The sequence below is a fragment of the Coregonus lavaretus genome (genome assembly GCF_964263955.1).
Source record: "Coregonus lavaretus genome assembly, chromosome: 10".
In the NCBI taxonomy this organism is placed as follows: domain Eukaryota; kingdom Metazoa; phylum Chordata; class Actinopteri; order Salmoniformes; family Salmonidae; genus Coregonus; species Coregonus lavaretus.
In genome coordinates this window covers 3,219,011-3,244,892 of record NC_139997.1, presented here as the reverse complement: position 1 = coordinate 3,244,892, position 25,882 = coordinate 3,219,011, and the positions used below count along the sequence as shown (strand labels likewise).

Sequence of the window (25,882 nt, the reverse complement as noted above, 5' to 3'; positions counted from 1 at the left end):
AACATGTTAGTGAGACTGTAGTAACATGTTAGTGATACTGTAGTAACATGATAGTAACATGGTAGTGAGACTGTAGTAACATGGTAGTAACATGTTAGTGATACTGTAGTAACATGTTAGTAACATGGTAGTGAGACTGTAGTAACATGGTAGTAACTTGGTAGTGAGACTGTAGTAACATGTTAGTAACATGGTAGTGAGACTGTAGTAACATGTTAGTGAGACTGTAGTAACATGTTAGTAACATGGTAGTGAGACTGTAGTAACATGTTAGTGATACTGTAGTAACATGGTAGTAACATGGTAGTGAGACTGTAGTAACATGTTAGTGAGACTGTAGTAATATGTTAGTAACATGGTAGTGAGACTGTAGTAACATGTTAGTAACATGGTAGTGAGACTGTAGTAACATTCTAGTAACATGGTAGTGAGACTGTAGTAACATGTTAATGAGACTGTAGTAACATGTTAGTAACATGGTAGTGAGACTGTAGTAACATGTTAGTGATACTGTAGTAACATGGTAGCAACATGGTAGTGAGACTGTAGTAACATGTTAGTGAGACTGTAGTAACATGTTAGTAACATGGTAGTGAGACTGTAGTAACATGGTAGTAACATGGTAGTGAGACTGTAGTAACATGTTAGTGAGACTAGTAACATGGTAGTGAGACTGTAGTAACATGGTAGTAACATGGTAGTGAGACTGTAGTAACATGGTAGTAACATGGTAGTGAGACTGTAGTAACATGGTAGTGAGACTGTAGTAACATGTTAGTGAGACTGTAGTAACATGGTAGTAACATGTTAGTGAGACTGTAGTAACATGGTATTAACATGGTAGTGAGACTGTAGTAACATGGTAGTGAGACTGTAGTAACATGTTAGTGAGACTGTAGGAACATGTTAGTGATACTGTAGTAACATGGTAGTAACATGGTAGTGAGACTGTAGTAACATGGTAGTGAGACTGTAGTAACATGTTAGTAACATGGTAGTGAGACTGTAGTAACATGTTAGTGAGACTGTAGTAACATGTTAGTGATACTGTAGTAACATGGTAGTAACATGGTAGTGAGACTGTAGTAACATGGTAGTAACATGGTAGTGAGACTGTAGTAACATGGTAGTGATACTGTAGTAACATGTTAGTGAGACTGTAGTAACATGGTAGTGAGACTGTAGTAACATGTTAGTGAGACTGTAGTAACATGTTAGTGAGACTGTAGTAACATGTTAGTGAGACTGTAGTAACATGGTAGTAACATGGTAGTGAGACTGTAGTAACATGGTAGTGAGACTGTAGTAACATGTTAGTGAGACTGTAGTAACATGTTAGTGAGACTGTAGTAACATGTTAGTGAGACTGTAGTAACATGGTGGTGAGACTGTAGTAACATGGTAGTGAGACTGTAGTAACATGGTAGTGAGACTGTAGTAACATGGTAGTAACATGGTAGTGAGACTGTAGTAACATGTTATTAACATGTTAGTGAGACTAGTAACATGTTAGTGAGACTGTAGTAACATGGTAGTAACATGGTAGTGAGACTGTAGTAACATGGTATTAACATGGTAGTGAGACTGTAGTAACATGGTAGTAACATGTTAGTGAGACTGTAGTAACATGGTAGTAACATGTTAGTGAGACTGTAGTAACATGTTAGTGAGACTGTAGTAACATGGTAGTGAGACTGTAGTAACATGGTAGTGAGACTGTAGTAACATGGTAGTAACATGGTAGTGAGACTGTAGTAACATGGTAGTGAGACTGTAGTAACATGGTAGTAACATGGTAGTGATACTGTAGTAACATGGTAGTAACATGGTAGTGAGACTGTAGTAACATGGTAGTGAGACTGTAGTAACATGGTAGTGTCACACTAGTAACCAAGTTGTAACATAATAGTATCTGATTGGCTCTAGATTAGATAAGTGTCTGCTAAATGACTAAAATGTCAACGTTACAGTCACTTACTGACCTGGTAGCCAAATAGTAACACAGACAGAAAGAGAAAGGCGGATACCTAGTCAGTTGTACAACTGAATGCATTCAACTGAAATGTGTCTTCTGCATTTAACCCAACCCCTCTGAATCAGTAACATAGTAGTTAAATGGTAATTACACGGTAATAACCATCTGTAATTGTGTGTTTTCCAGTTTATCCAGTGGAACATCCACCGATGTGGGGAGAAGCAGTTCGAGCACTCCCTGCCCCAGGATGCCACGGGGCCCTTTGTGCTGTCTGGGTACAGTGGGTACAAGCAGGTCCAGGTGCCACGCGGACGGCTCTTCGCCTTCGACTCGGAGGGACAACACGTCCTCACCTGCTCCAACAATGGAGGAATCATCTACAGGGTAAAGGCTGCTTAAGAGTTTTTTTTTTTTTGTTGATTAACCATTTCCCAAATGGCACCCTATTTCCTTTATGGAGCACTACTTTTGACCAGGGCCCATAGGGGTAGTAGTGTACTATATGTAGGGAATAGGGTGTCATTTGGGACGCACACTAAAATACGAACCGTTCAATAAAACCTAAGGTAGTAAGGCTGCTCAGAGCAGTGGCTCTCGAACCTCTCCTCAAGGACCCCCCAGATGTTTCACGATTTGTGTTGTAGCCCTGAGCTATTTCACCTGATTCAAGGAGTCAAGGGCTTGAATATGAGTTTACCAGTTGAATCAGGTGTGCAAGCTCTGGAGTAGATCAAACACGTGGAACGGCTGAGGGTCCCCAAGGAAAGGTTTGAGAACCACTGGCTTAAAGTTTTTTTTGAAACCTTTTCGTATTTTTTATGTAGATACAAAAACAGAGAGGGAGATGTGGAGGAGAGAAGGTGCTTTACAAGGGTGGACCCTGCTCTCATGTGGTGTATTCACTAGGAACCAGTCTAGTCCCCCAGTCTAGTCCCGTGTAGCTCAGTTGGTAGAGCATGGCGTTTGCAACGCCAGGGTTGTGGGTTCGTTTCCCACGGGGGACCAGTATGAAACAAAAAAAATATTAAAATATGTATGCACTCACTAACTGTAAGTCGCTCTGGATAAGAGCGTCTGCTAAATGACTAAAATGTAAAAAAATGAACCAAACGGAAGCAAACGGGGAGGAAACGTTTTCCGTAGCAAAAAACGAATGAATACACCCCTTGGCAGTAGCGTAGAGCCAGGAGTGTCCCCACTCGCTTGACCATGACTCAGTACTACAGTTTTAGTAATGCCAGCCTGTGTGTGTGGCTCAATCCCAATAGCCCTCCCCTCAGTAGGGGAGTGTCCCTCAGTGGGGGAGTGTCCCTCAGTGGGGGAGTGTCCCTCAGTAGGGGAGTGTCCCTCAGTAGGGGAGTGTCCCTCAGTGGGGGAGTGTCCCTCAGTGGGGGAGTGTCCCTCAGTAGGGGAGTGTCCCTCAGTAGGGGAGTGTCCCTCAGTGGGGGAGTGTCCCTCAGTAGGGGAGTGTCCCTCAGTAGGGGAGTGTCCCTCAGTAGGGGAGTGTCCCTCAGTAGGGGAGTGTCCCTCAGTGGGGGAGTGTCCCTCAGTAGGGGAGTGTCCCTCAGTAGGGGAGTGTCCCTCAGTAGGGGAGTGTCCCTCAGTAGGGGAGTGGCACTGGAAAACGGAGCAACTATTGGTAGGGAGAGATAAATAACCCTCGGGAATGGGACATCACTACATCACTCTAGGGAATGGGACATCACTACATCACCCTAGGGTATGGGACATCACTACATCACCCTAGTGAATGGGACATCACTACATCACCCTAGGGAATGGGACATCACTATATCACCCTAGGGTATGGGACATCACTATATCACCCTAGGGAATGGGACATCACGGCATCACCCTAGGGAATGGAACATCACTATATCACCCTAGGGTATGGGACATCACTACATCACCCTAGGGAATGGGACATCACTACATCACCCTAGGGAATGGGACATCATGGCATCACCCTAGGGAATGGGACATCACTACATCACCCTAGGGCATGGGACATCACTACATCACCCTAGGGAATGGGACATCACGGCATCACCCTAGGGAATGGGACATCACTACATCACCCTAGGGTATGGGACATCACTACATCACCCTAGGGAATGGGACATCACTACATCACCCTAGGGAATGGGACATCACTACATCACCCTAGGGAATGGGACATCACTACATCACCCTAGGGAACTCAGCGACACAATGGTAGGGATTAACTGAGCTGGGCTTGGGTCATTGATAAGTCATTGTATCAACGCAGCCTTATAATGTGAAAGGATCCAGGAACCCAAATGATTTGGGTGGATCCCATCCTCCTTATAAAACTAGCTTTGTTTCCAGAAGGTATCAAAATTGTCAATAAATGTTACACCCACAGAGCTGCAATAGTCTCGAAGCCAGTTATTGAAGGCTAAAAGTCTGCTGAAACGTTCAATGCCATGATTTAGGGAGGGCAGAGGGCCAGATATTATGGGGCGTTTGTTGGTGTCTAGCAGAGACCCAATCAGTTCTTTAAAATCCATCTTCAGCTTTTCTGAGCTGCCCTTCATAATGTAATTGAATCCCACATGAACTATGATAGACTCAATTTCCTGATGCAGGTTTAAAATGTTTGGGAGCAGCTTATTGATGTCCAGTACTCGTGCTCCTGGATAGCACAACGTTTTTGCTCCAGGGACTGAGACATTTGTCACCATTGAACTGCCCAACACAACGGCTGGAGAAGGGGATGGAGGAATCTGAAACCCTCACACAATTTGTGGAACCTTTCACGGGCCCATGAGAAGTAGGATAGCATACGCCCGCTGCTCCCGGCGACAGGTCCAGACCTCCCACAGCAGCCAGTGCCCCTTCAGATCCAGAGAGAAGGGAAGGGAGCTGAACTCGACGACGAAGCCGCTGCTGGAGTCGGCACAGCCGTCGCAGACACAGGCAGTCCCAGCAATGAAGGCGCAGGTAGATCCCAAGCTAACAGGCGAGCCACAAACAGGTAGATCCCAAGCTAACAGGCGAGCCACAAACAGGTAGATCCCAAGCTAACAGGCGAGCCACAAACGGGTAGATCCCAAGCTAACAGGCGAGCCACAAACAGGTAGATCCCAAGCTAACAGGCGAGCCACAAACAGGTAGATCCCAAGCTAACAGGCGAGCCACAAACAGGTAGATCCCAAGCTAACAGGCGAGCCACAAACAGGTAGATCCCAAGCTAACAGGCGAGCCACAAACAGGTAGATCCCAAGCTAACAGGCGAGCCACATACATGCAAATAACGGCGCAGTACAACAGTGATGTGCAGAACGGCATCTCGGAACACACAACTCGTCGGTCCTTGTCACGGATGGGCTATTGCAGCAGACGACCACACCGGGTTCCACTCCTATCAGCTAAAAACAAGAAGAAGCGGCTCCAGTGGGCAGGCCATCACCAATACTGGACAACTGAGAAGTGGAAAAACAACAGCCTGGTCCGACGAATCCCGGTTCCTGTTGCGTCATGCTGATGGCAGAGTCAGGATTTGGTGTAAGCAGCATCAGTCCATGGACCCATCCTGACTGGTGTCAACAGTACAGGCTGGTGGCTTAATGGTGTAGGGAATGTTTTCCTTGCATACGTTAGGTCCCTTGATACCAATTGAGCAACGTTGCCGTGCCCAAAATAATTCAAGCTGTTCTGGAGGCAAAGGGGGGTCCGACTCTGTACTAGATGGGTGTACCTAATAAACTGGCCACATAGTGTATATTTCTACTATGAGTTTGGAATAATATTGTGAAATTGTAAAAATTATGATAATGCCCTTTTAGTATAAGAGCTGTTTGAAAAGACCTCCTGAAATTTCAGCCTGTTTTGGTGGGATGGAGTTTTGGCCTGCCTGTTGACATCACCATGTGGTAAATTAGTTCATAGACCAATAAGAAAGAGAGTTCCAAACCTCTCTGCCAATAACGGCTAGTTTTCAGTTTTCCCCTCCCCACTCAGACCACTCCTAAACGGTCCTAGCAAATTTCTTGCTTGAGAAATTGCTCTTTGATAAGAAGCATTTTTTAAACCATTTTAATTGACCGTAAGGTACTTAATTGTTCCCTAGAAATGATCTGATATTGAGATAAAAGCGTCTGCAATTGGACGTTTAAAGATTGCAGGCGAGCTTACCGTTACTCTTTAACATCCAAGGACCTTATATGTTATGTTTAGAGGGAGACTGGCTCTGGCAGCCAAAACAGCCAGATACTCCATCTAAACGTGAAGCGATACGGTTCTAGAAACATAAAGGCCTTTACTTCCATATCACATCAAAATAATTTCACAAATGCAAAATGTTTTAACCAGGTTTATTTTTCTGTTACATTTTTCTAGCGTCCTTCCTTCTGTTACACACAGGAGTTCGGAACATGCTAGATCAGTGGAATACAATTTTCTAGCCTTGGGTCGCAGAGCTTCATGGGAATTTTGAGTACCACTCAGTAGGAAGCCAGCAACACGATTCGCTTAGTTTGGAATCACTAGGCCCAACTAGAGGGCTGAAAAGGCACTACACCTCGCTCAAAGTTGAATTAGGACAACACTCCCACTTCAAACGGCTCGCAGGATCGCTCAAAACAGAGGCTAAGGGGGCTATTGGGAGTGTGTGTGTGTGTGTGTGTGTGTGTGAGTGTCTGTCTGTCTGTGTGTGTGTCTGTGTCTGTGTGTGTCTGTGTGTGTGTCTGTGTGTGTGTGTCTGTGTGTGGCTAGGAGGCTCCGTTTGAACAGCACTAATACAAAACCTCCTGCATGAGAGTGAAACCTATTATTTGTCGACTACCACATTAATTTAATACCAATGGATCTGTACATCTGCTGCTGTTGACCCGCTGCCTGTGAACCGTTATATATTATACAGTCTCTGCTGTGAAGTGAACAGATCTCTTTAAGACTGGATGTCATGCAGGAGATGTGTATTAGTGATGGGGCCAGTGGAGCCTCTCCCAGCTACAATAAGCAGACTATCGGTGTGTAGTAGTAAGTACGGCACCAACATTACATTTACATTTGTCATTTAGCAGACACTCTTATCCAGAGCGACTTACAGTTAGTCCATCTTTAAAGCTGGAATCCGTAGCGGTGAAACTGCCACGTCTGTTTGCGAGATTACAACAACAAAGACGATATTTCAAACAACAAACAAACATTCCCCCCCCCCCCCCCCCCCTCTGACATCATTGCACATCATTGTATGCGGGATACAACAGCAGAGTATGTACTACACGTTTTGTTTTACGTAGATGCTCCTCCTCCTTTCATAAACAAAACAATAACAAATGTCCCTGGGTGTTATCAGTGGCTTCGCTTAATGGGCATTCCATCTTTAAGGCATAGCCATAGGAAGTCAATTCTTCCCTCGATAGAAGTAGCTATTGGCAAAATCAGTGTTGGCAAGTGTGAGAGTTAGTGCGAACAAGGCAAGGGTGTTTTTTTTGTTTGTTGCCCTGACTGTCTGTGTGTGTCTCCTCTTCTCCTTTCCAGCTGAACAGCTCCAGTGAGAGTGGTCTGGAGAGGGTTCTGCCCCTGGGGGGCCACAAGGCCCCCGTGGTCACAGTGGACTGGTGCTCTGCCATGGACTGTGGCACCTGCCTCACCGCATCCATGGACGGAAAGATCAAACTCAGCACGCTACTGGCACAGAAGTCCTGATTGGTTGATCGATTTTTAAAGTCGTGAGGGAGGGGCCTCATTGGAGCGGAGCATTTTATTGGAGCATCACACTTTTGAAGCCGATGTATTGTACAGTAGCACACGTCTTATAAAATGTAATACTTTGTACTGACCTAAGGCAGTCCTATACAGTAGCGCTGGATGGTCCACAACATATCATGGATGAAATGGGGCATTAGAAAGTCATAATTAGAGCAACATCAACTCATTCCTTACCTGCAAGTGGTGTTCAGTCCATGTGAGAGACAATGTTATATTTGATACAGTACAGAAGTTGTGCCTACAAATCTGAACTGGTTATGAGATGCCATGCACCGGTCCTAGGCTGCACCGTGCACCGGTCCTAGGCTGCACCGTGCACCGGTCCTAGGCTGCACCGTGCACCGGTCCTAGGCTGCACCGTGCACCGGTCCTAGGCTGCACCGTGCACCGGTCCTAGGCTGCACCGTGCAGACGTGGGACCATTTCTTGCTTCTCTGTTTGACGCAGTACTCCTGATCAGGGGTTGTTTTGTTTCATCATGTATGTATAATCACTTGTGATTATGACAATAAACATTTGTAGATAGCCCTGTATTAGCAAGTGTTTTTTTTTCTTCTTTTTTCTGTCGTTATGGACCCTTTTGGTGTCGGAGGGGGGGGGGGGGATGAAAATCAACTGGATTCAAATACAACAACCAATGGAATTATGGTTATATGATGATATATTATAATGGTTATACTTCACTAGACCCAAATATGGGTATTATATTATATCTCAGAACATTGGAATCATCCAAACGGAAACAGAAGGAACAGAAGTGAGAGACGTTAGCTATATACAGTGAGGGGGGAAAAAGTGTTTGATCCCCTGCTGATTTTGTACGTTTGCCCACTGACAAAGAAATGATCAGTCTAAATTTTTAATGGTAGGTTTATTTGAACAGTGAGAGACAGAATAACAACAAAAAAATCCAGAAAAACGCATGTAAAAAATGTTATAAATTGATTTGCATTTTAATGAGGGAAATAAGTATTTGACCCCCCTCTCAATCAGAAAGACTTCTGGCTCCCAGGTGTCTTTTATACAGGTAACGAGCTGAGATTAGGAGCACACTCTTAAAGGGAGTGCTCCTAATTTTAGTTTGTTACCTGTATAAAAGACACCTGTCCACAGAAGCAATCAATCAATCAGATTCCAAACTCTCCACCATGACCAAGACCAAAGAGCTCTCCAAGGATGTCAGGGACAAGATTGTAGACCTACACAAGGCTGGAATGGGCTACAAGACCACTGCCAAGCAGCTTGGTGAGAAGGTGACAACAGTTAGTGCGATTATTCGCAAATGGAAGAAACACAAAATAACTGTCAATCTCCCTCGGCCTGGGGCTCCATGCAAGATCTCACCTCGTGGAGTGTTTTTTTTTTGGGGGGGGGGGGTAGATCAGCTTAATATTGCAGATTGTAACTTCCATCAATGTAATTGTCTGCATCACTTCCAATCCCCCATGTTTTTATATATATATACAGTGGGGAAAAAAAGTATTTAGTCAGCCACCAATTGTGCAAGTTCTCCCACTTAAAAAGATGAGAGAGGCCTGTAATTTTCATCATAGGTACACGTCAACTTTGACAGACTAAATGAGAGAAAAGAAATTCCAGAAAATCACATTGTAGGATTTTTAATGAATTTATTTGCAAATTATGGTGGAAAATAAGTATTTGGTCAATAACAAAAGTTTCTCAATACTTTGTTATATACCCTTTGTTGGCAATGACACAGGTCAAACGTTTTCTGTAAGTCTTCACAAGGTTTTCACACACTGTTGCTGGTATTTTGGCCCATTCCTCCATGCAGATCTCCTCTAGAGCAGTGATGTTTTGGGGCTGTCGCTGGGCAACACGGACTTTCAACTCCCTCCAAAGATTTTCTATGGGGTTGAGATCTGGAGACTGGCTAGGCCACTCCAGGACCTTGAAATGCTTCTTACGAAGCCACTCCTTCGTTGCCCGGGCGGTGTGTTTGGGATCATTGTCATGCTGAAAGACCCAGCCACATTTCATCTTCAATGCCCTTGCTGATGGAAGGAGGTTTTCACTCAAAATCTCACGATACATGGCCCCATTCATTCTTTCCTTTACACGGATCAGTCGTCCTGGTCCCTTTGCAGAAGAACAGCCCCAAAGCATAATGTTTACACCCCCATGCTTCACAGTAGGTATGGTGTTCTTTGGATGCAACTCAGCATTCTTTGTCCTCCAACACGACGAGTTGAGTTTTTACCAAAAAGTTCTATTTTGGTTTCATCTGACCATATGACATTCTCCCAATCCTCTTCTGGATCATCCAAATGGACTCTAGCAAACTTCAGACGGGCCTGGACATGTACTGGCTTAAGCAGGGGGACACGTCTGGCACTGCAGGATTTGAGTCCCTGGCGGCGTAGTGTGTTACTGATGGTAGGCTTTGTTACTTTGGTCCCAGCTCTCTGCAGGTCATTCACTAGGTCCCCCCGTGTGGTTCTGGGATTTTTGCTCACCGTTCTTGTGATCATTTTGACCCCACGGGGTGAGATCTTGCGTGGAGCCCCAGATCGAGGGAGATTATCAGTGGTCTTGTATGTCTTCCATTTCCTAATAATTGCTCCCACAGTTGATTTCTTCAAACCAAGCTGCTTACCTATTGCAGATTCAGTCTTCCCAGCCTGGTGCAGGTCTACAATTTTGTTTCTGGTGTCCTTTGACAGCTCTTTGGTCTTGGCCATAGTGGAGTTTGGAGTGTGACTGTTTGAGGTTGTGGACAGGTGTCTTTTATACTGATAAAAAGTTCAAACAGGTGCCATTAATACAGGTAACGAGTGGAGGACAGAGGAGCCTCTTAAAGAAGAAGTTACAGGTCTGTGAGAGCCAGAAATCTTGCTTGTTTGTAGGTGACCAAATACTTATTTTCCACCATAATTTGCAAATAAATTCATTAAAAATCCTACAATGTGATTTTCTGGAGAAAAAAAATCTCAATTTGTCTGTCATCGTTGACGTGTACCTATGATGAAAATTACAGGCCTATCTCATCTTTTTAAGTGGGAGAACTTGCACAATTGGTGGCTGACTAAATACTTTTTTCCCCCACTGTATATATACACATACACATATACACACAAACATACACATATATAATCCTTTTTAAAAATATATATATATTCCCCTTTATTACTTTCCAACCCCGCCACCCTTTCCCCACTTGGAGTAAACTAGTGAACAACAATGCTTAGGCCTCTACTTCCTGCCCATACCCACTATCTACATTTTATGGACACAGTCAATTTTACAGTAATTACATTTTGCTGGTTCTTTCACCTGAACTTCTTCTACTCTCAACCTCTCCTACTCTCAACCTCTCCGATCATTTTCATGATGTCCATCCGGTTTGCTTCTATATGCCATATCTTTCTAACTGTGCTCCTTCACAAAAGCTCCCAACCTACAACCCATATACTTATTATGGACACAGTATGCCTACATTATTAGTTATCTTGTTATTGTTTGTTGTTAGTTGTTATTAGTCCCATCCTTCAATTCCATTCAACACCTCCCATCTATCTTTTAACACCATCCATATAGGATTTCTCTTTGCCATATATATTTCAACTGTACTGTGATGTCTTACAAAAGTTCTGAACCTTTCTATTCTCATTGTTTCTACAGGATTGTAAATTGAAAATAAACATTTTTGCTAATAGTATTATGTTATTGATCGATTGACTATGCCTTTTCAGATCACCCAGTAGTGCTATCTGCAGGGTTAGCTCCAGGTAAATATTGCAATCCTTTAGCCATTCCTGGACCTGTGTCCAAAAACAAGCTACAAATGGACAGTACCAAAACAAATGATCTAATGATTCTGTCTCTTCGCAGCAAAATCTGCAGAGCTGAGAAGATTGTATCCCCCATATATATAACATTATATTGGTAGCAAGAATTTTATATAATAATTTAAGTTGAAAGATTAAGTTTTGAATCCGGTGTCATTTTGCGTATCAGTTCATAAACACTATACAGACATTTCCATATGTTTTTGTTAGCTGCATGTGCGACATAACTCTACCAGTCCTACCGATGATATCATTTACAAAGATTAAACCTTTTTGAAACATTTTGTCAAAAAAAAAAGTTTTTTTTGTCAATTAGTATATTTGAGTTTAACCACAATATTTGTTGCATTATTTGTTCTGTCGTTTCTGGAGGATTAAATTGAAATTGCAACCAACTTTCTATGGCTTGTTTTAGAAATAGTGATATCTGGGAGATGATTTCCTTTTCAAATAACTGAAAGTGAGAGGTTGTAATCTGAATAAAGGGAAAAAGGCCATTCTTGAACATTGGGTGAGACAATCTTACTAATTTGCTAGAGAACCAGTTCGGATTTAAGTATAACTTTTGTATGACTGAAGCTTTTAGTGATAGGTCTAATGCTTTAATATTTAATAATTTATGTCCTGCGAAATCATATTCATTATATAAATAGGCCCGTTTAATTTGGTCAGGCTTGCCGTTCCAAATAAAATTGAATATTTTTTTCTCATATAATTTAAAAAACGGTTCATTTTTTACATGCGTTTTTCTGGATTTTTTTGTTGTTATTCTGTCTCTCACTGTTCAAATAAACCTACCATTAAAATTATAGACTGATAATTTCTTTGTCAGTGGGCAAACGTACAAAATCAGCAGGGGATCAAATACTTACAATCGGTTTCCTACCGTTGGATTCTCTGAAATTCACTATATAAAAACAGACAAAAAAAAAAAAGCATGGCATTGTGACGTACAATTTATTAAAATCAGGTTCTGTGAGATCTTCCTGTTTATAAAGGCACAAGGCTTTACTGAATATTGAATTTACTAGATGTTATGTGCACTTGAGATATCATAAAATTGAAACTTATAAACAAACAATACAAACCGGCTATTAGTGTAGTTACTGTGGACTAGTTTTGTTCTTTAATACTCGAGGCACTGACATTCCCCTGTCAATTATGATTTACTTGTTTGACCCTCATGTTCAATGTCCAAGTCAAGACCTAGACATTATGCTTTTTCAGACCATTTTCACATAACCAACCCTATCCAATAAAGATATGGCTGTTCTTCTACAACTCTGTCCCTTTCTGAGATTTGGCCTTTTCACCAGGTGAGTCTTCAACAAGCCTCTTCAATCTCCCAAGGTGATGCAGGGCCCTAAAACAAAAGATAAGATAGTTATTTAACCATTTTATGTGACAGAGTATCAGGGTCTTTAGAAAAAAAGGACATATCTGAAATAAGACAGTAGACTAAATGTATCTATTTGTATAAGCACTGTACCTCTGTAATGATTGTCCACCGAGCGCAGTGTCATAGTCATCTGACATCTGTAATTCAGACAACGGTATCACTGCTCAGGTTCACATCAGTTATGTCATCTAGTTATGTGTCAGGCAAAATAGATTCATAACTAGAAACCAGATAACTTGAAGTCTACACATCAACCATCTCATTTTCAGTACCTTTATCATCAGTGGTTTTGTGCCGTTCTCCAACGTTGGCGTTTGGTACGGTGTTGAAGGATTCTCCAAGGTGACTTCCTTTTGTGTCGAGTCATTCTCCAGACTGACCTGTTGCTCCACGGCCTGCAGGCTAAACAGCATCTGTTTGAGGGCCTCCACCGGACCAGGGTGTTTCCTGCTGCTGTAGCCCGACGAACATGAGCCTGAGGCAGCCTGCACAGGCACGCCACAACATGGAAGATGGGGGGGGGGGGGGATGGGGGGTTGAGTTAGGATTCAAGTACATGGCTCTGGGCTACAATAAACCCAACTCTCAATCAGAATTCTTAGTTAAAACTTTACATGGACTAAAGGAATCATCTTATCAAGAAACATTTTGTACAGACCTCGTCTTTCCTGTCTCTCAGAGGCTCTGTGGTGATGAGTGTGTCTTCTGCTCCCCCTACTGGCACTGGTGATTTACTGCAGGGAGAGAAGCAAAACGTTTAGCAAAGCCTTCTGTGAAATTATAGCTCAATAATAGTTGAGTTTACTAAGTAGATTCTGCAAAACATATCCTACTTAATATTGGTAATGTATCATGCTCGTTTGTATTTTGAGAGTATTCGTACATGTTGCATCCTGAGACGCTGGGTTCTTTCACTGATGACTCCGAAGCGTACTTATAATAACCAGAACTGATTTATTTCATGTTCACCTTAACACATTCCAATCAACTACTACAGTGTCTTCAGCCCAACTCTCCTTTACGTCATTTAACTTTTTCACCGCCCTTGCATCTCGTAATCCAAATCACTTCAATGCAAGAACGGAAACCCCGTTGTCATTTGTTAATTCAAATAACTCAACTCCTGCATACAAATCCCATTGGCTATTTGCAACCATTTTAAATCTAAACATTCTCATTAACACATAATACATTTCTCAATACACCACAGTACATGTCACCACTTTGACACTAGGAGGATCATGGACTAGCACTCACAATGTGATGGCAGGGTTGTCCCAAGAGCGATCAGCTTCTAGGACATCCTCTGAGCCCCCAGGGCTCTGTCCCATGTCCTTCTGCAGCTGGCTGGTCGGGCCTAGTGAAGGAGAGTTCTGCAGCTGGCGGTTAGTGTTTAGGCCTAGCGAAGGAGAGTTAAGGGCCTCTGCCTTCAAGATCAAACTCTCTATCTTATCATCTGTGGAGAAACACGGTGGACAGCTCTTAATGCAAGTTTTACAACACACGAAAGTAGCAGTGTACTGCACTGTAAACTGAGGACTAAGTCTGGACAAGTGGTGTTGTTTAGACATGCAGAAAGTGTATTATACCGCTGAAGAGCTCGTCGAAACCAGCGCTCCGTTCTCCCTCTGCAGCTAAAGCTAGCCGCTCTGCAAACTGTAGTCTCAACTCCCTCAGTGTCCTGTGATCAGCCTCTCCTCTGAGAAGTTGTTGCCTGTCATCATCAGAACCAGAGGCGCCCTCAAGATGGCCGCCGTTACCGTCCTCCTTGTTTCCTTTTAGCTCCTCGTAGGAAGCCTCCAGCTCACCCAGCCAGGAGGGAGGTCTAGGGGAGGGGGGCAAGGTCTGGGTCGGGCCCCAATGCTGCGTCTTCTTATGAGACTCTGAGAGGTCTACGGTAGTGGTGGGAAAGTCTTTGGGAACATTGTCACACTCCTGGAGCCAGGCAGGGTACTTCAGGTCAGGAATGCTGGTGACCCCAGAGAAATCCATCTCAGACTTTTGGCTGGTCAGCCAGCGAGGGTAGTCATGGTGGGGGGAGAAAGGGCCATGGGAGTCTGGGGGTGGTAGGTCCCTCTGGTTCACCTCTGGACCTGGGGTCTGGTGGTAGAGACCATGATGGGGCTGGGGCGGCAGGCTCCCCTTCACTCTGGGGCCTGAGGATCTAAGGCCTGTGAAGGGCTCTGTCTTTTGCGTTTTCCCTGCTCGAGTTCCCACTCTGGACTGGTACAGCTTGTGAGGAGTGTTGTGAGGGGCAGAGTAGTGCAGGCAGCGTTTAATATGAGAGCTGCTGTTAGGCCTAGGCCTCCCAGAGGACCAGGAGTTAGAGTGGGAGCTCTGCCCCAGAGGGTAGTCCCCAGACTGGGTGAGGAAGGCAGAGGTGCGGGTCACGGGTAGGGAGCCATCACAGGGGAGCACCAGCAGGTCGTCGGTGGTCAGGCTGATGCAGTCTGAGTCTCCACGGCGACCAGAACCCACAGGAAGATTCAGGAAGTCCAGCTCCCTGTCCGTTAGTCTTTCTCTAAGAACTGGGAACCAAGGACATGATACACCATTACAGTACACAATCAAGGTGGCTAATTATTGTACATTAATTAAGTTCCAAGCACCACTAGATAAAACATAATACTTTTATATCCATCTTCAAACAACTTGGACAGATAAAAGTTAAGCATTTCATTATTGAAAACAAAAACCTAAATCTTCACCATCTTTATTCCTGAACTCAGTTCTGGGCAGAGCAGAACTGATCTGGATTTTCTGGAGCTGCAGTCTCCCGGTAGAAGTTTCAGAAGTGTGCAGGCTTCTGTCAAAGTCTGCGATGTAGGCTTCCAGGGCCTCAGTAGCCGATTCGTAGTCCCGATCCCGGTATCTGATGCCGGTGAGAGACAGGTCGGGGTCATTTAGGCTTTGGGTGCCTCTCAGGTGTCCGGAACTAGCCAACAAGGAGGTGACGGTTGACTCCGGAGAAAAGATAACGTCACCTTGGCCGGAAGTCATACTGTCAAACAAACTGACATGTTGTAAAGTTAGATAGTTTCTTATTTAAGCTTGTCATATATATCCAAGTTACCATAAACTGATGGTAAAGAAAGCATGCGTTTATCTGGCTAGTAGCAAGCTGAATATCTGGGGGTGGGTAGCTCCAGCTGACTTGTAACGGATAAATAAAAAAACCACCCGCCAAAAGTTTGTGCTTGCTGACTGTAAAACAAAACGTTAACTTAAACGTCAGCTTTTGTCGTACTCTTGCGGGTTTTACCTGCTTGTAACCTATTAAGCAAAAGCATTTAAACGATGGGAAACGTGTTATAAACTTACCGGTAAACATTAGTAAGCTAGCTCCTATAGTTGAGTTGGTTCGTAGCAAACAAGCGCCAGCACAGTCGCTACCACAGCCACAAAGTCATAACCCCCGCCTATTTATTCAATTTCTCATCTTAAAATGGGATTTTAAACCTAATCATTTCTTAAATCACACTGCTAATGATATGCCTAACCCTAACATTAAATAAGAAATAAATAAAAATTACGATACAGACATTTGACTTTGTGGCTATAGTAACTAGTGGAAACTCTCCAGCACAGCAAACGTGTTGGCCAACAGGAAATATTCCATGCGTTCTTACGTCACAGCGGCTACAAGGCTACAAGACCCTCTGCAGTCTTCCACTGTGATGATGAAGTTGTTCATCCACGTCATTATGGATACAAGATAGCCTACCCCTCCTCTACACTGTTCAATCAAATGGAAAGAATGTTCAAAATTACAGCGGTACAGTTTGGAATATATTGCAATGAATTGCCAATACAATTTGATATAATGGTGATCATCATTAGGTTATTTATCACAATGATTGAATTTTCCATTGATTGATTGATTTGATTTGCCAGTTAAAAAAACACATATACACACAGTATATACATTTCAAAAGAGACTTATTTCCATTGTGGTCCCTAAATTCCATGGTGCAAAAACATTACAAAATGACATAGATACAGAAACATTACATAAATACAGACATGCAAAAGTGTTATATTGCTTGATCATTAGCCAGCTTTATCAAATTATTTTTTACATGAAGTTATGGTCGGTATGGCTTTGAGTTGCTGTGGTAGTTTGTTCCACTCAACAGCGGCAGTATGTAAAACGTGTTCTTACCAGATACATTCTTAAATTTAAAACAGACAATATCAGAGTCTCTGGCTCTGGTGTTGTATTGGTGGACATCTCTAATATAGGTAAAATAATGTGATTATTACCTGGTGGCTGAGTCAGAAATAATTATGTGGACCAGCCCAGGTTGAATTAATATTACCCAGAAAGTCAGCCTAGCTGATTAAAATGCTTGGCCCCCAGATGAGTACGAGGGGGTAGTTTAAGTACAATTCCAACCAGCTTGTTTTTGGCTGGTCTGTAGCTTATTCTGTAGATGTTTGGGGCTGCCGGTGAACCAATATGGGCACCCATAATCAAAGTGAAACTGAACTAGCGCACCGGCCAGAGTCTTTAGTGTGACACTATCAAGATATTTTGAGGTCCGAGCAAGGACATTTATGTTTTGCTTTATCTTAGTTAAAACCTTCAGGGTCATAGTGTCACCAGTCAGGTATCTATCCAATTCACACCCAAGGACTGAGGTGTTTGGTGTGACCTCTGAGTTGACCACTTTGACACTAAAACCAGGGGTCCTTGCAAGCTTTACTCTGGAACCAAATAAGATGGATTCTGTTTTTCCAAGACGCTTGGATCTACTGATATCGGATAACTCTGCACTAAGGATCTATTCTACTGAGGCTTTGTTCTTATGGGAGACCAGTAGAGCAGAGTCATTCGCGTACAAAAACAATTCACGAGAGCAGGCTGATTTCATATCATGAATGTACAGTAGGAAGTGACTTGGGCCAAGGATGCTCCCCTGCGGGACCCCACAGCTAATTCTCTTTGCACTAGAAAGTGTTCCATTAACATCCACCATTTGGTCTCATCCTGTTAAATAGGATTTAACCCAGTCAATGACCCTGCTGTTAAAACCAAGGGCTTATCTTGTAGAGCATAATATCATGATCAACAGTCAAATGCCTTCTGCAGATCAAGCATTACCATTCCACAGAACTTTCCCAAGTCACCTTCTTTCCTGATAAAGTCAGTTAAAAACAACAGATGTGTCAGTGGAGTGGGACTTTCTAAAACCAGATTGTAGGTCATAAAAAAATATTTTTCATGCTAGCATATTCCTCTATCTGTTCGTAAATTACTTTAGACCACACACTCAAAATATATATACAGTTGAAGTCAGATGTTTACATACACCTTAGCCAAATACATTTTGGAGCTCCCGAGTGGCGCAGCCGTCTATGGCACTGCATCTCAGTGCTAGAGGCGTCAGTACGGACCCTGGTTTGATTCCTGGCTGTATCACAATCCAGCCATGATTGGGAGTCCCAAAGGGCGGCGCATAATTTGCCGGGGTAGGTTGTCTTTGTAAATAAGAATTTGTTCTTAACGGACTTGCCTAATTAAATAAAAATAAATAAAATAAACATTTAAACTAAGTTTTTCACAATTCCTGACATTTAATCCTAGTAAAAATTCCCTGTCTTAGGTTAGTTAGGATCACCACTTTATTTTAAGAATGTGAAATGTCAGAATAATAGTAGAGAGAATGATTTATTTCAGCTTTTATTTATTTCATCACATTCCCAGTGGGTCAGAAGTTTACATACACTCAATTAGTATTTGGTAGCATTGCCTTTAAATTGTTTAACTTGGGTCAAACTTTTCGGGTAGCCTTCCACAAGCTTCTCACAATAAGTTGGGTGAATTTTGGCCCATTCCTCCTGACAGAGATGGTGTAACTGAGTCAGGATTGTAGGCCTCCATGCTCGCAGACGCTTTTTCAGTTCTGTCCACACATTTTCTATAGGATTGAGGTCAGGGCTTTGTGATGACCACTCCAATACCTTGACTTTGTTGTCCTTAAGCCATTTTGCCACAACTTTGGAAGTATGCTTGGGGTCATTGTCCATTTGAAAGACCCATTTGCGACCAAGCTTTAACTTCCTGACTGATGTCTTGAGATGTTGCTTCAATATATCCACATAATTTCCTTCCTCATGAAGCCATCTATTTTGTGAAGTGCACCAGTCCCTCCTGCAGCAAAGCACCCCCACATGCTGCCACCCCCGTGCTTCACGGTTGGGATGGTGTTCTTCGGCTTGCAAGAACCCCCTTTTTCCTCCAAACATAACAATGGTCATTATGGCAAAACAGTTATATTTGTGTTTCATCAGACCAGAGGACATTTCTCCAAAAAGTACGATCTTTTTCCCCATGTGCAGTTGCAAACCGTAGTCTGGCTTTTTTATGGCGGTTTTGGAGCAGTGGCTTCTTCCTTGCAGAGCGGCCTTTCAGGGGGGGGGGGGGGGGGGGGGGGGGTTAGAAGGATTGCTTTATCCTATCCCAGGTATTCCTTAAAGAGGTGGGGTTTCAAATGTCTCCGGAAGGTGGTGAGTGACTCCGCTGTCCTGACGTCGTGAGGGAGCTTGTTCCACCATTGGGGTGCCAGAGCAGCGAACAGTTTTGACTGGGCTGAGCGGGAGCTATGCTTCCGCAGAGGAAGGGGAGCCAGCAGGCCAGAGGTGGATGAACGCAATGCCCTCGTTTGGGTGTAGGGACTGATCAGAGCCTGAAGGTACAGAGGTGCCGTTCCCCTCACTGCTCCATAGGCAAGCACCATGGTCTTGTAGCGGATGCGAGCTTCAACTGGAAGCCAGTGGAGTGTGCGGAGGAGGGGGGTGACGTGAGAGAACTTGGGAAGGTTGAACACCAGACGGGCTGCGGCATTCTGGATGAGTTGTAGGGGTTTAATGGCACAGGCAGGGAGGCCAGCCAACAGCGAGTTGCAGTAGTCCAGACGGGAGATGACAAGTGCCTGGATTAGGACCTGTGCCGCTTCCTGTGTAAGGCAGGGTCGTACTCTCCGAATGTTGTAGAGCATGAACCTGCAGGAGCGGGTCACCGCCTTGATGTTGGCGGAGAACGACAGGGTGTTGTCCAGGGTCACGCCTAGGCTCTTCGCACTCTGGGAGGAGGACACAGCGGAGTTGTCAACCGTGATGGCGAGATCATGGAACGGGCAGTCCTTCCCCGGGAGGAAGAGCAGCTCCGTCTTGCCAGGGTTCAGCTTGAGGTGGTGATCCGTCATCCATACTGATATGTCTGCCAGACATGCAGAGATGCGATTCGCCACCTGGTTATCAGAAGGGTTATGTCGATATAGGACTTGTTTTACTGTGGATATAGATACTTTTGTACCTGTTTCCTCCAGCATCTTCACAAGGTCCTTTGCTGTTGTTCTGGGATTGATTTGCACTTTTCGCACCAAAGTACATTCATCTCTAGGAGACAAAACGTGTCTCCTTCCTGAGCGGTATGACGGATGCGTGGTCCCATGGTGTTTATACTTGCGTACTATTGTTTGTACAGATGAACGTGGTACCTTCAGGCATTTGGAAATTGCTCCGAAGGATGAACCAGACTTGTGGAGGTCTTGGCTGATTTCTTTTGATTTTCCCATGATGTCAAGCAAAGAGGCACTGAGTTTGAAGGTATGCCTTGAAATACATCCACAGGTACACCTCCAATTGTCTCAAATGATGTCAATTAGCCTATCAGAAGCTTCTAAAGCCATGACATAATTTTCTTGAATTTTCCAAGCTGTTTAAAGGCACAGTCAACTTAGTGTATGTAAACTTCTGACCCACTGGAATTGTGATACAGTGAATTATAAATGAATAATCTGTCTTTAAACAATTGTTGGAAAAATTGCTTGTGTCATGCACAAAGTAGATGTCCTAACCGACTTACCAAAACTATAGTTTGTTAACAAGAAATTTGTGGAGTGGTTGAAAAACGAGTTTTAATGACTCCAACCTAAGTGTATGTAAACTTCCGACTTCAGTTGCCCTTGTCTGTCTTGCGGAGAGGGATCCCTCTAGCATGTTTGGTATCTGTGGGAACTATTTCCCTACTCATTTACATTTTAGTCATTTAGCAGACGCTCTTATCCAGAGCGACTTACAGTTAGTGAATATTTTTATTTTTATACTGGCCCCCCGTGGGAATCAAACCCACAACCCTGGCGTTGCAAACGCCATGCTCTATCAACTGAGCTACATCCCTGCCGGCCATTCCCTCCCCTACCCTGGACGACGCTGGGCCAATTGTGCGCCGCCCATGAGTCTCCCGGTCGCGGCCGGCTGCGACAGAGCCTGGATTCGAACCAGGATCTCTAGTGGCACAGTTAGCACTGCGATGCAGTGCCTTAGACCACTGCGCCACTCAGGAGTTACTCAACAGAGATGTTGATTAAATGGGTGACACAGGGGACAATAAGTTCAGCACCATCTCTTAAAAACCTGGCAGGACCTGTGGCTTTAGAGCAGTTAAGTTCAGACAGTCTCTTGACAACTTCAGCCCGAAAACACTGCAGTAAAAGAAAAGGCTTGGAGCACACCCAGCTTGGAGCACACCCAGCTTGGAGCACACCCAGCTTGGAGCACACCCTGCTTGGAGCACACATTTTCAAACACGGTGAGAAACTTGAAATGCTAGTGCTTCACTCTGACACATTAATGCTTCACTATTATGAAGATAGATGAATGATTTTAGGCTTCCACAAGTAGAATATGGGCTAGGGATAGGCTACTAAAAGATGTCCGATAAAAAAATGATCAGGGGGTCCAGAGAGTGTTCTGCCTGGTTCTGTGGTGTTTTATTCCCTCAGCAGGATGAACAGTGCAGGGCGAGGGGGCTCCCTGTTGTCTCTTCGCTAGGCTGAACCCAGCCATTGTCAGGCCTTTTCATGTGGCTGCTCAGAATAAAGCAACGGTCATTTGGGCTGCCCTTGCTCGTATGAAGGGCTGGAAGGGAGGGAAGACAGGGGGCTATGAGGATGTCTACTGATTATGTTACATTCATTTAGACAGCATTTAAAAAAAAAAAATTAGAACACAACGAATATGGTTTATTCTGTAGATTTTGTTTACATCAGAATAACTTCATATCAACTACCATCACACATCTCCTCTTGTTAGTCAGACTCAGACAGAGACAGTCCAGACTGGCCCGACATCATGCTCCACATTGGGGTTTAACGAAACCACAAGGGCCTTCAGGGATCAGGGGTGGGTGTGTGAGAGAGAGAGAGAGAGAGAGAGAGAGAGAGAGAGAGAGAGAGAGAGAGAGAGAGAGAGAGAGAGAGAGAGAGAGAGAGAGAGAGAGAGAGAGAGAGAGAGAGAGAGAGAGAGAGAGAGAGAGAGAGAGAGAGAGAGAGAGAGAGAGAGAGAGAGAGAGAGAGAGAGAGAGAGAGAGAGAGAGAGAGAGAAAGACCTCGCTAACAGTGGCTCTGAATATGATGAATCCTATAATATCTCTACACTCTTAGAAAAAAAAGGTGCTATCTAGAACCTAAAAGCTATTTAAAGACAAGATGGTGACATGATCTGAAAATGCAGAAACAGTACAGTTAAAAATATATGGCAAATAGAAATCAAACTGGATGGAAATAGATGGAAGAGGTTGAGGGTAGACGAAGGACAGGACTAAAAACAAACAAATTATAACTATTGTATTTTATATAACTACTATATATCAAATAGATTGTGTCCATAAAATGTATATAGTATGTATAAGCTGGAAGTAGAAGCCTAAATGTTGTTATCAATTAGTTTACTCCAATTAGGGGAGGGGTGGTAGGGTTAGTGGAAAATAATAAAGGAAAATATATTTTTTAAAAGATGTGTATATATACACTACCGTTCAAAAGTTTGGGGTCACTTAGAAATATCCTTGTTTTCGAAAGAAAAGCTAATTTGATCAGAAATACAGTGTAGACATTGTTAATGTTGTAAATGGCTATTGTAGCTGGAAACGGCTGATTTTTAATGGAATATCTACATAGTCGTACAGAGGCCCATTATCAGCAACCATCAGTCCTGTGTTCCAATGGCACGTTGTGTTTGCTAATCCAAGTTTATCATTTTAAAAGGCTGATTGATCATTAGAAAACTATTTTGCAATTATGTTAGCACAGCTGAAAACGGTTGTGCTGATTAAAGAAGCAATAAAACTGGCCTTCTTGAGACTAGTTGAGTATCTGGAGCATCAGCAATTGTGGGTTCGATTACAGGCTCAAAATGGCCAGAAACAAATAACTTTCTTCTGAAACTCGTCAGTCTATTCTTGTTCTGAGAAATGAAGGCTATTCCATGCGAGAAATTGCCAAGCAACTGAAGATCTCGTACAACGCTGTGTACTACACCCTTCACAGAACAGCGCAAACTGGCTCTGACCAGAATAGAAAGAGGAGTGGGAGGCCCCGCCCCGGTGCACAACTGAGCAAGAGGATAAATACATTAGAGTGTCTAGTTTGAGAAACAGACGCCTCACAGGTCCTCAACTGGCAGCTTCATTAAATAGTACCCGCAAAACACCACTCTCAACGTCAACAGTGATGAGGCGACACCGGGATGCTGACCTTCTAGGCAGAGTTGCAAAGAAAAAGCCATATCTCAGACTGGCCAATAAAAAGAAAAAGGCAAAAGAACACAGACACTGGACAGAGGAAGATTGGAAAAAAGTGTTATGGACAGACAAATCGAAGTTTGAGGTGTTCGGATCACAAAGAAGAACATTTGTGAGACGCAGACCAAATAAAAAGAGGCTGGAGGAGTGCTTGATGCCATCTGTCAAGCATGGTGGAGGCAATGTGATGGTCTGGGGGTGCTTTGGTGGTGGTAAAGTGGGAGATTTGTACAGGGTAAAAGGAATCTTGAAGAAGGAAGGCTATCACTCCATTTTGCAACGCCATGCCATACCTTGTGGACGACGCTTGATTGGAGCCAATTTCCTCCTACAACAGGATAATGACCCAAAGCACAGCTCCAAACTCTGCAATAACTATTTAGGGAAGAAGCAGTCAGCTGGTATTCTGTCTATAATGGAGTGGCCAGCACAGTCACCGGATCTCAACCCTATTGAGCTGTTGTGGGAGCAGCTTGACCGTATGGTACGTAAGAAGTGCCCATCAAGCCAATCCAACTTGTGGGAGGTGCTTCAGGAAGCATGGTGTGAAATCTCTTCAGATTACCTCAACAAATTGACAACTAGAATGCCAAAGGTCTGCAAGGCTGTAATTGCTGCAAATTGAGGATTCTTTGATGAAAGCAAAGTTTGAAGGACACAATTATTATTTCAATTAAAAATCATTATTTCTAACCTTGTCAATGACTACATTTCCTATTCATTTTGCTATATTTCCTATTCAAAGTCATTTCATGTATGTTTTCATGGAAAACAAGGAAATGTCTAAGTGACCCCAAACTTTTGAACGGTAGTATATATATATATATATATATATATATATATATATATATATATATATATATATATATACAGTACCAGTGAAGACATCAAAACTATGAAATAACACATATGGAATCATGTAGTAACCAAAAAAGTGTTAAACAAATCAAAATATATTTTATATTTGAGATTCTTCAAAGTAGCCACCCTTTGCCTTGATGACAGCTTTGCACACTCTTGGCATTCTCTCAACCAGCTTCACCTGGAATACTTTTCCAACAGTCTTGAAGGAGTTCCCACATATGCTGAGCACTTGTTGGCTGCTTTTCCTTCACTCTGCGGTCCAACTCATCCCAAACCATCTCAATTGGGTTGAGGTTGGGTGATTGTGGAGACCAGGCCATCTGATGCAGCACTCCATCACTCTCCTTCTTGGTCAAATAGCCCTTACACAGCCTGGAGGTGTGTTGGGTCAATGTCCTGTTGAAAAACAAATGATAGTTCCACTAAGCGCAAACCAGATGGGATGGTGTATCGCTGCAGAATGCTGTGGTAGCCATGCTGGTTAAGTGTGCCTTGAATTCTAAATAAATAACAGACAGTGTCACTAGCAAAGCACCTCCACACCATCACACCTCCTCCTCCATGCTTCACGGTAGGAACCACACATGCAGAAATCATCCATTCACATACTATTGCGTCTCACAAAGACACGGCGGTTGGTCATTACTACAGTATTACTACAGGTCAAATTTGGACTCTTCAGACCAAAGGACAGATTTCCACCGGTCTTATGTCCATTGCTCGTGTTTCTTGGCCCAAGCAAGTCTCTTCTTCTTATTGGTGTCCTATAGTAGTGGTTTCTTTTCAGCAATTCGACCATGACGTCCTGATTCACGCAGTCTCCTCTGAACAGTTGATGTTGAGATGTGTCTGTTACTTGAACACTGTGAAGCATTTATTTGGGCTGTAATTTCTGAGGCTGGTAACTCTAATTAACTTATCCTCTGCATCAGAGGTAACTCTGGGTCTTCCTTTCCTGTGGCGGTCCTCATGAGAGCCAGTTTCATCATAGTGCTTGATGGTTTTTGCGACTGCACTTGAAGAAACTTTCAAAGTTCTTGAAATGTTCCATATTGACTGACCTTCATGTCTTAAATAATGATGGACTGTCATTTCTCTTTGCTTATTTGAGCTGTTCTTGCCTTAATATGGACTTGGTCTTTTACCAAATATGGCTATCTTCTGTATACCCCCCCCCTACCTTGTCACAACACAACTGATTGTCTCAAACGCATTAAGACACAAATTAACTTTTAAGAAGGCACACCTGTTAATTTAAATGCATTCCAGGTGACTACCTCATGAAGCTGGTTTATGAGAATGGCAAGAGTGTGCAAAGATGTCATCAAGGAACACTTTTTTGGTTACTACATGTGTTATTTCATAGTTTTAATGTCTTCACTATTATTCTACAATGTAGTAAATAGTAAAAATAAAGAAAAACCCTTGAATGAGTAGGTGTGTCCAAACTTTTGAATGGCACTGTATATATTTACAAAACAATATATGGGGGATTGGAAATGATGCAG

General features: G+C 43.3%; 2 protein-coding genes across 3 annotated transcripts in view; one reads left to right on the top strand and one right to left on the bottom strand.

Annotated features, from left to right (window-relative positions):
• wdr91 (WD repeat domain 91) overlaps positions 1 to 8,239 on the top strand; it is a 35,716-nt gene extending 27,477 nt beyond the window's left edge. Inside the window, 2 exon segments of the mRNA XM_084170299.1 lie at positions 2,162 to 2,359; positions 7,484 to 8,239. Of these exon segments, the coding sequence (XP_084026425.1) occupies positions 2,162 to 2,359; positions 7,484 to 7,651 (366 nt within the window). The 3' untranslated portion in view covers positions 7,652 to 8,239.
• A 4,217-nt stretch (positions 8,240 to 12,456) lies between these two features.
• Positions 12,457 to 16,338, bottom strand: LOC311135859 (lung adenoma susceptibility protein 2-like). 2 transcript variants are annotated; one of them, XM_084169883.1, is made up of 8 exons: positions 16,244 to 16,338; positions 15,631 to 15,923; positions 14,512 to 15,450; positions 14,180 to 14,378; positions 13,581 to 13,656; positions 13,195 to 13,407; positions 13,013 to 13,059; positions 12,457 to 12,886 (listed from the first exon to the last, which is right to left on the bottom strand). In XM_084169883.1, the coding sequence occupies exons 2-8, from the start codon at positions 15,920 to 15,922 to the stop codon at positions 12,799 to 12,801; spliced, it is 1,854 nt and encodes a 617-aa protein (XP_084026009.1). In that variant the 5' UTR covers position 15,923; positions 16,244 to 16,338; the 3' UTR covers positions 12,457 to 12,798. The 2 variants fall into 2 exon arrangements, with proteins under 2 accessions (XP_084026009.1, XP_084026008.1); XM_084169882.1 differs by having other exon boundaries at positions 15,631 to 15,935; positions 16,244 to 16,325.
• Between the last annotated feature and the right edge of the window lie 9,544 nt (positions 16,339 to 25,882).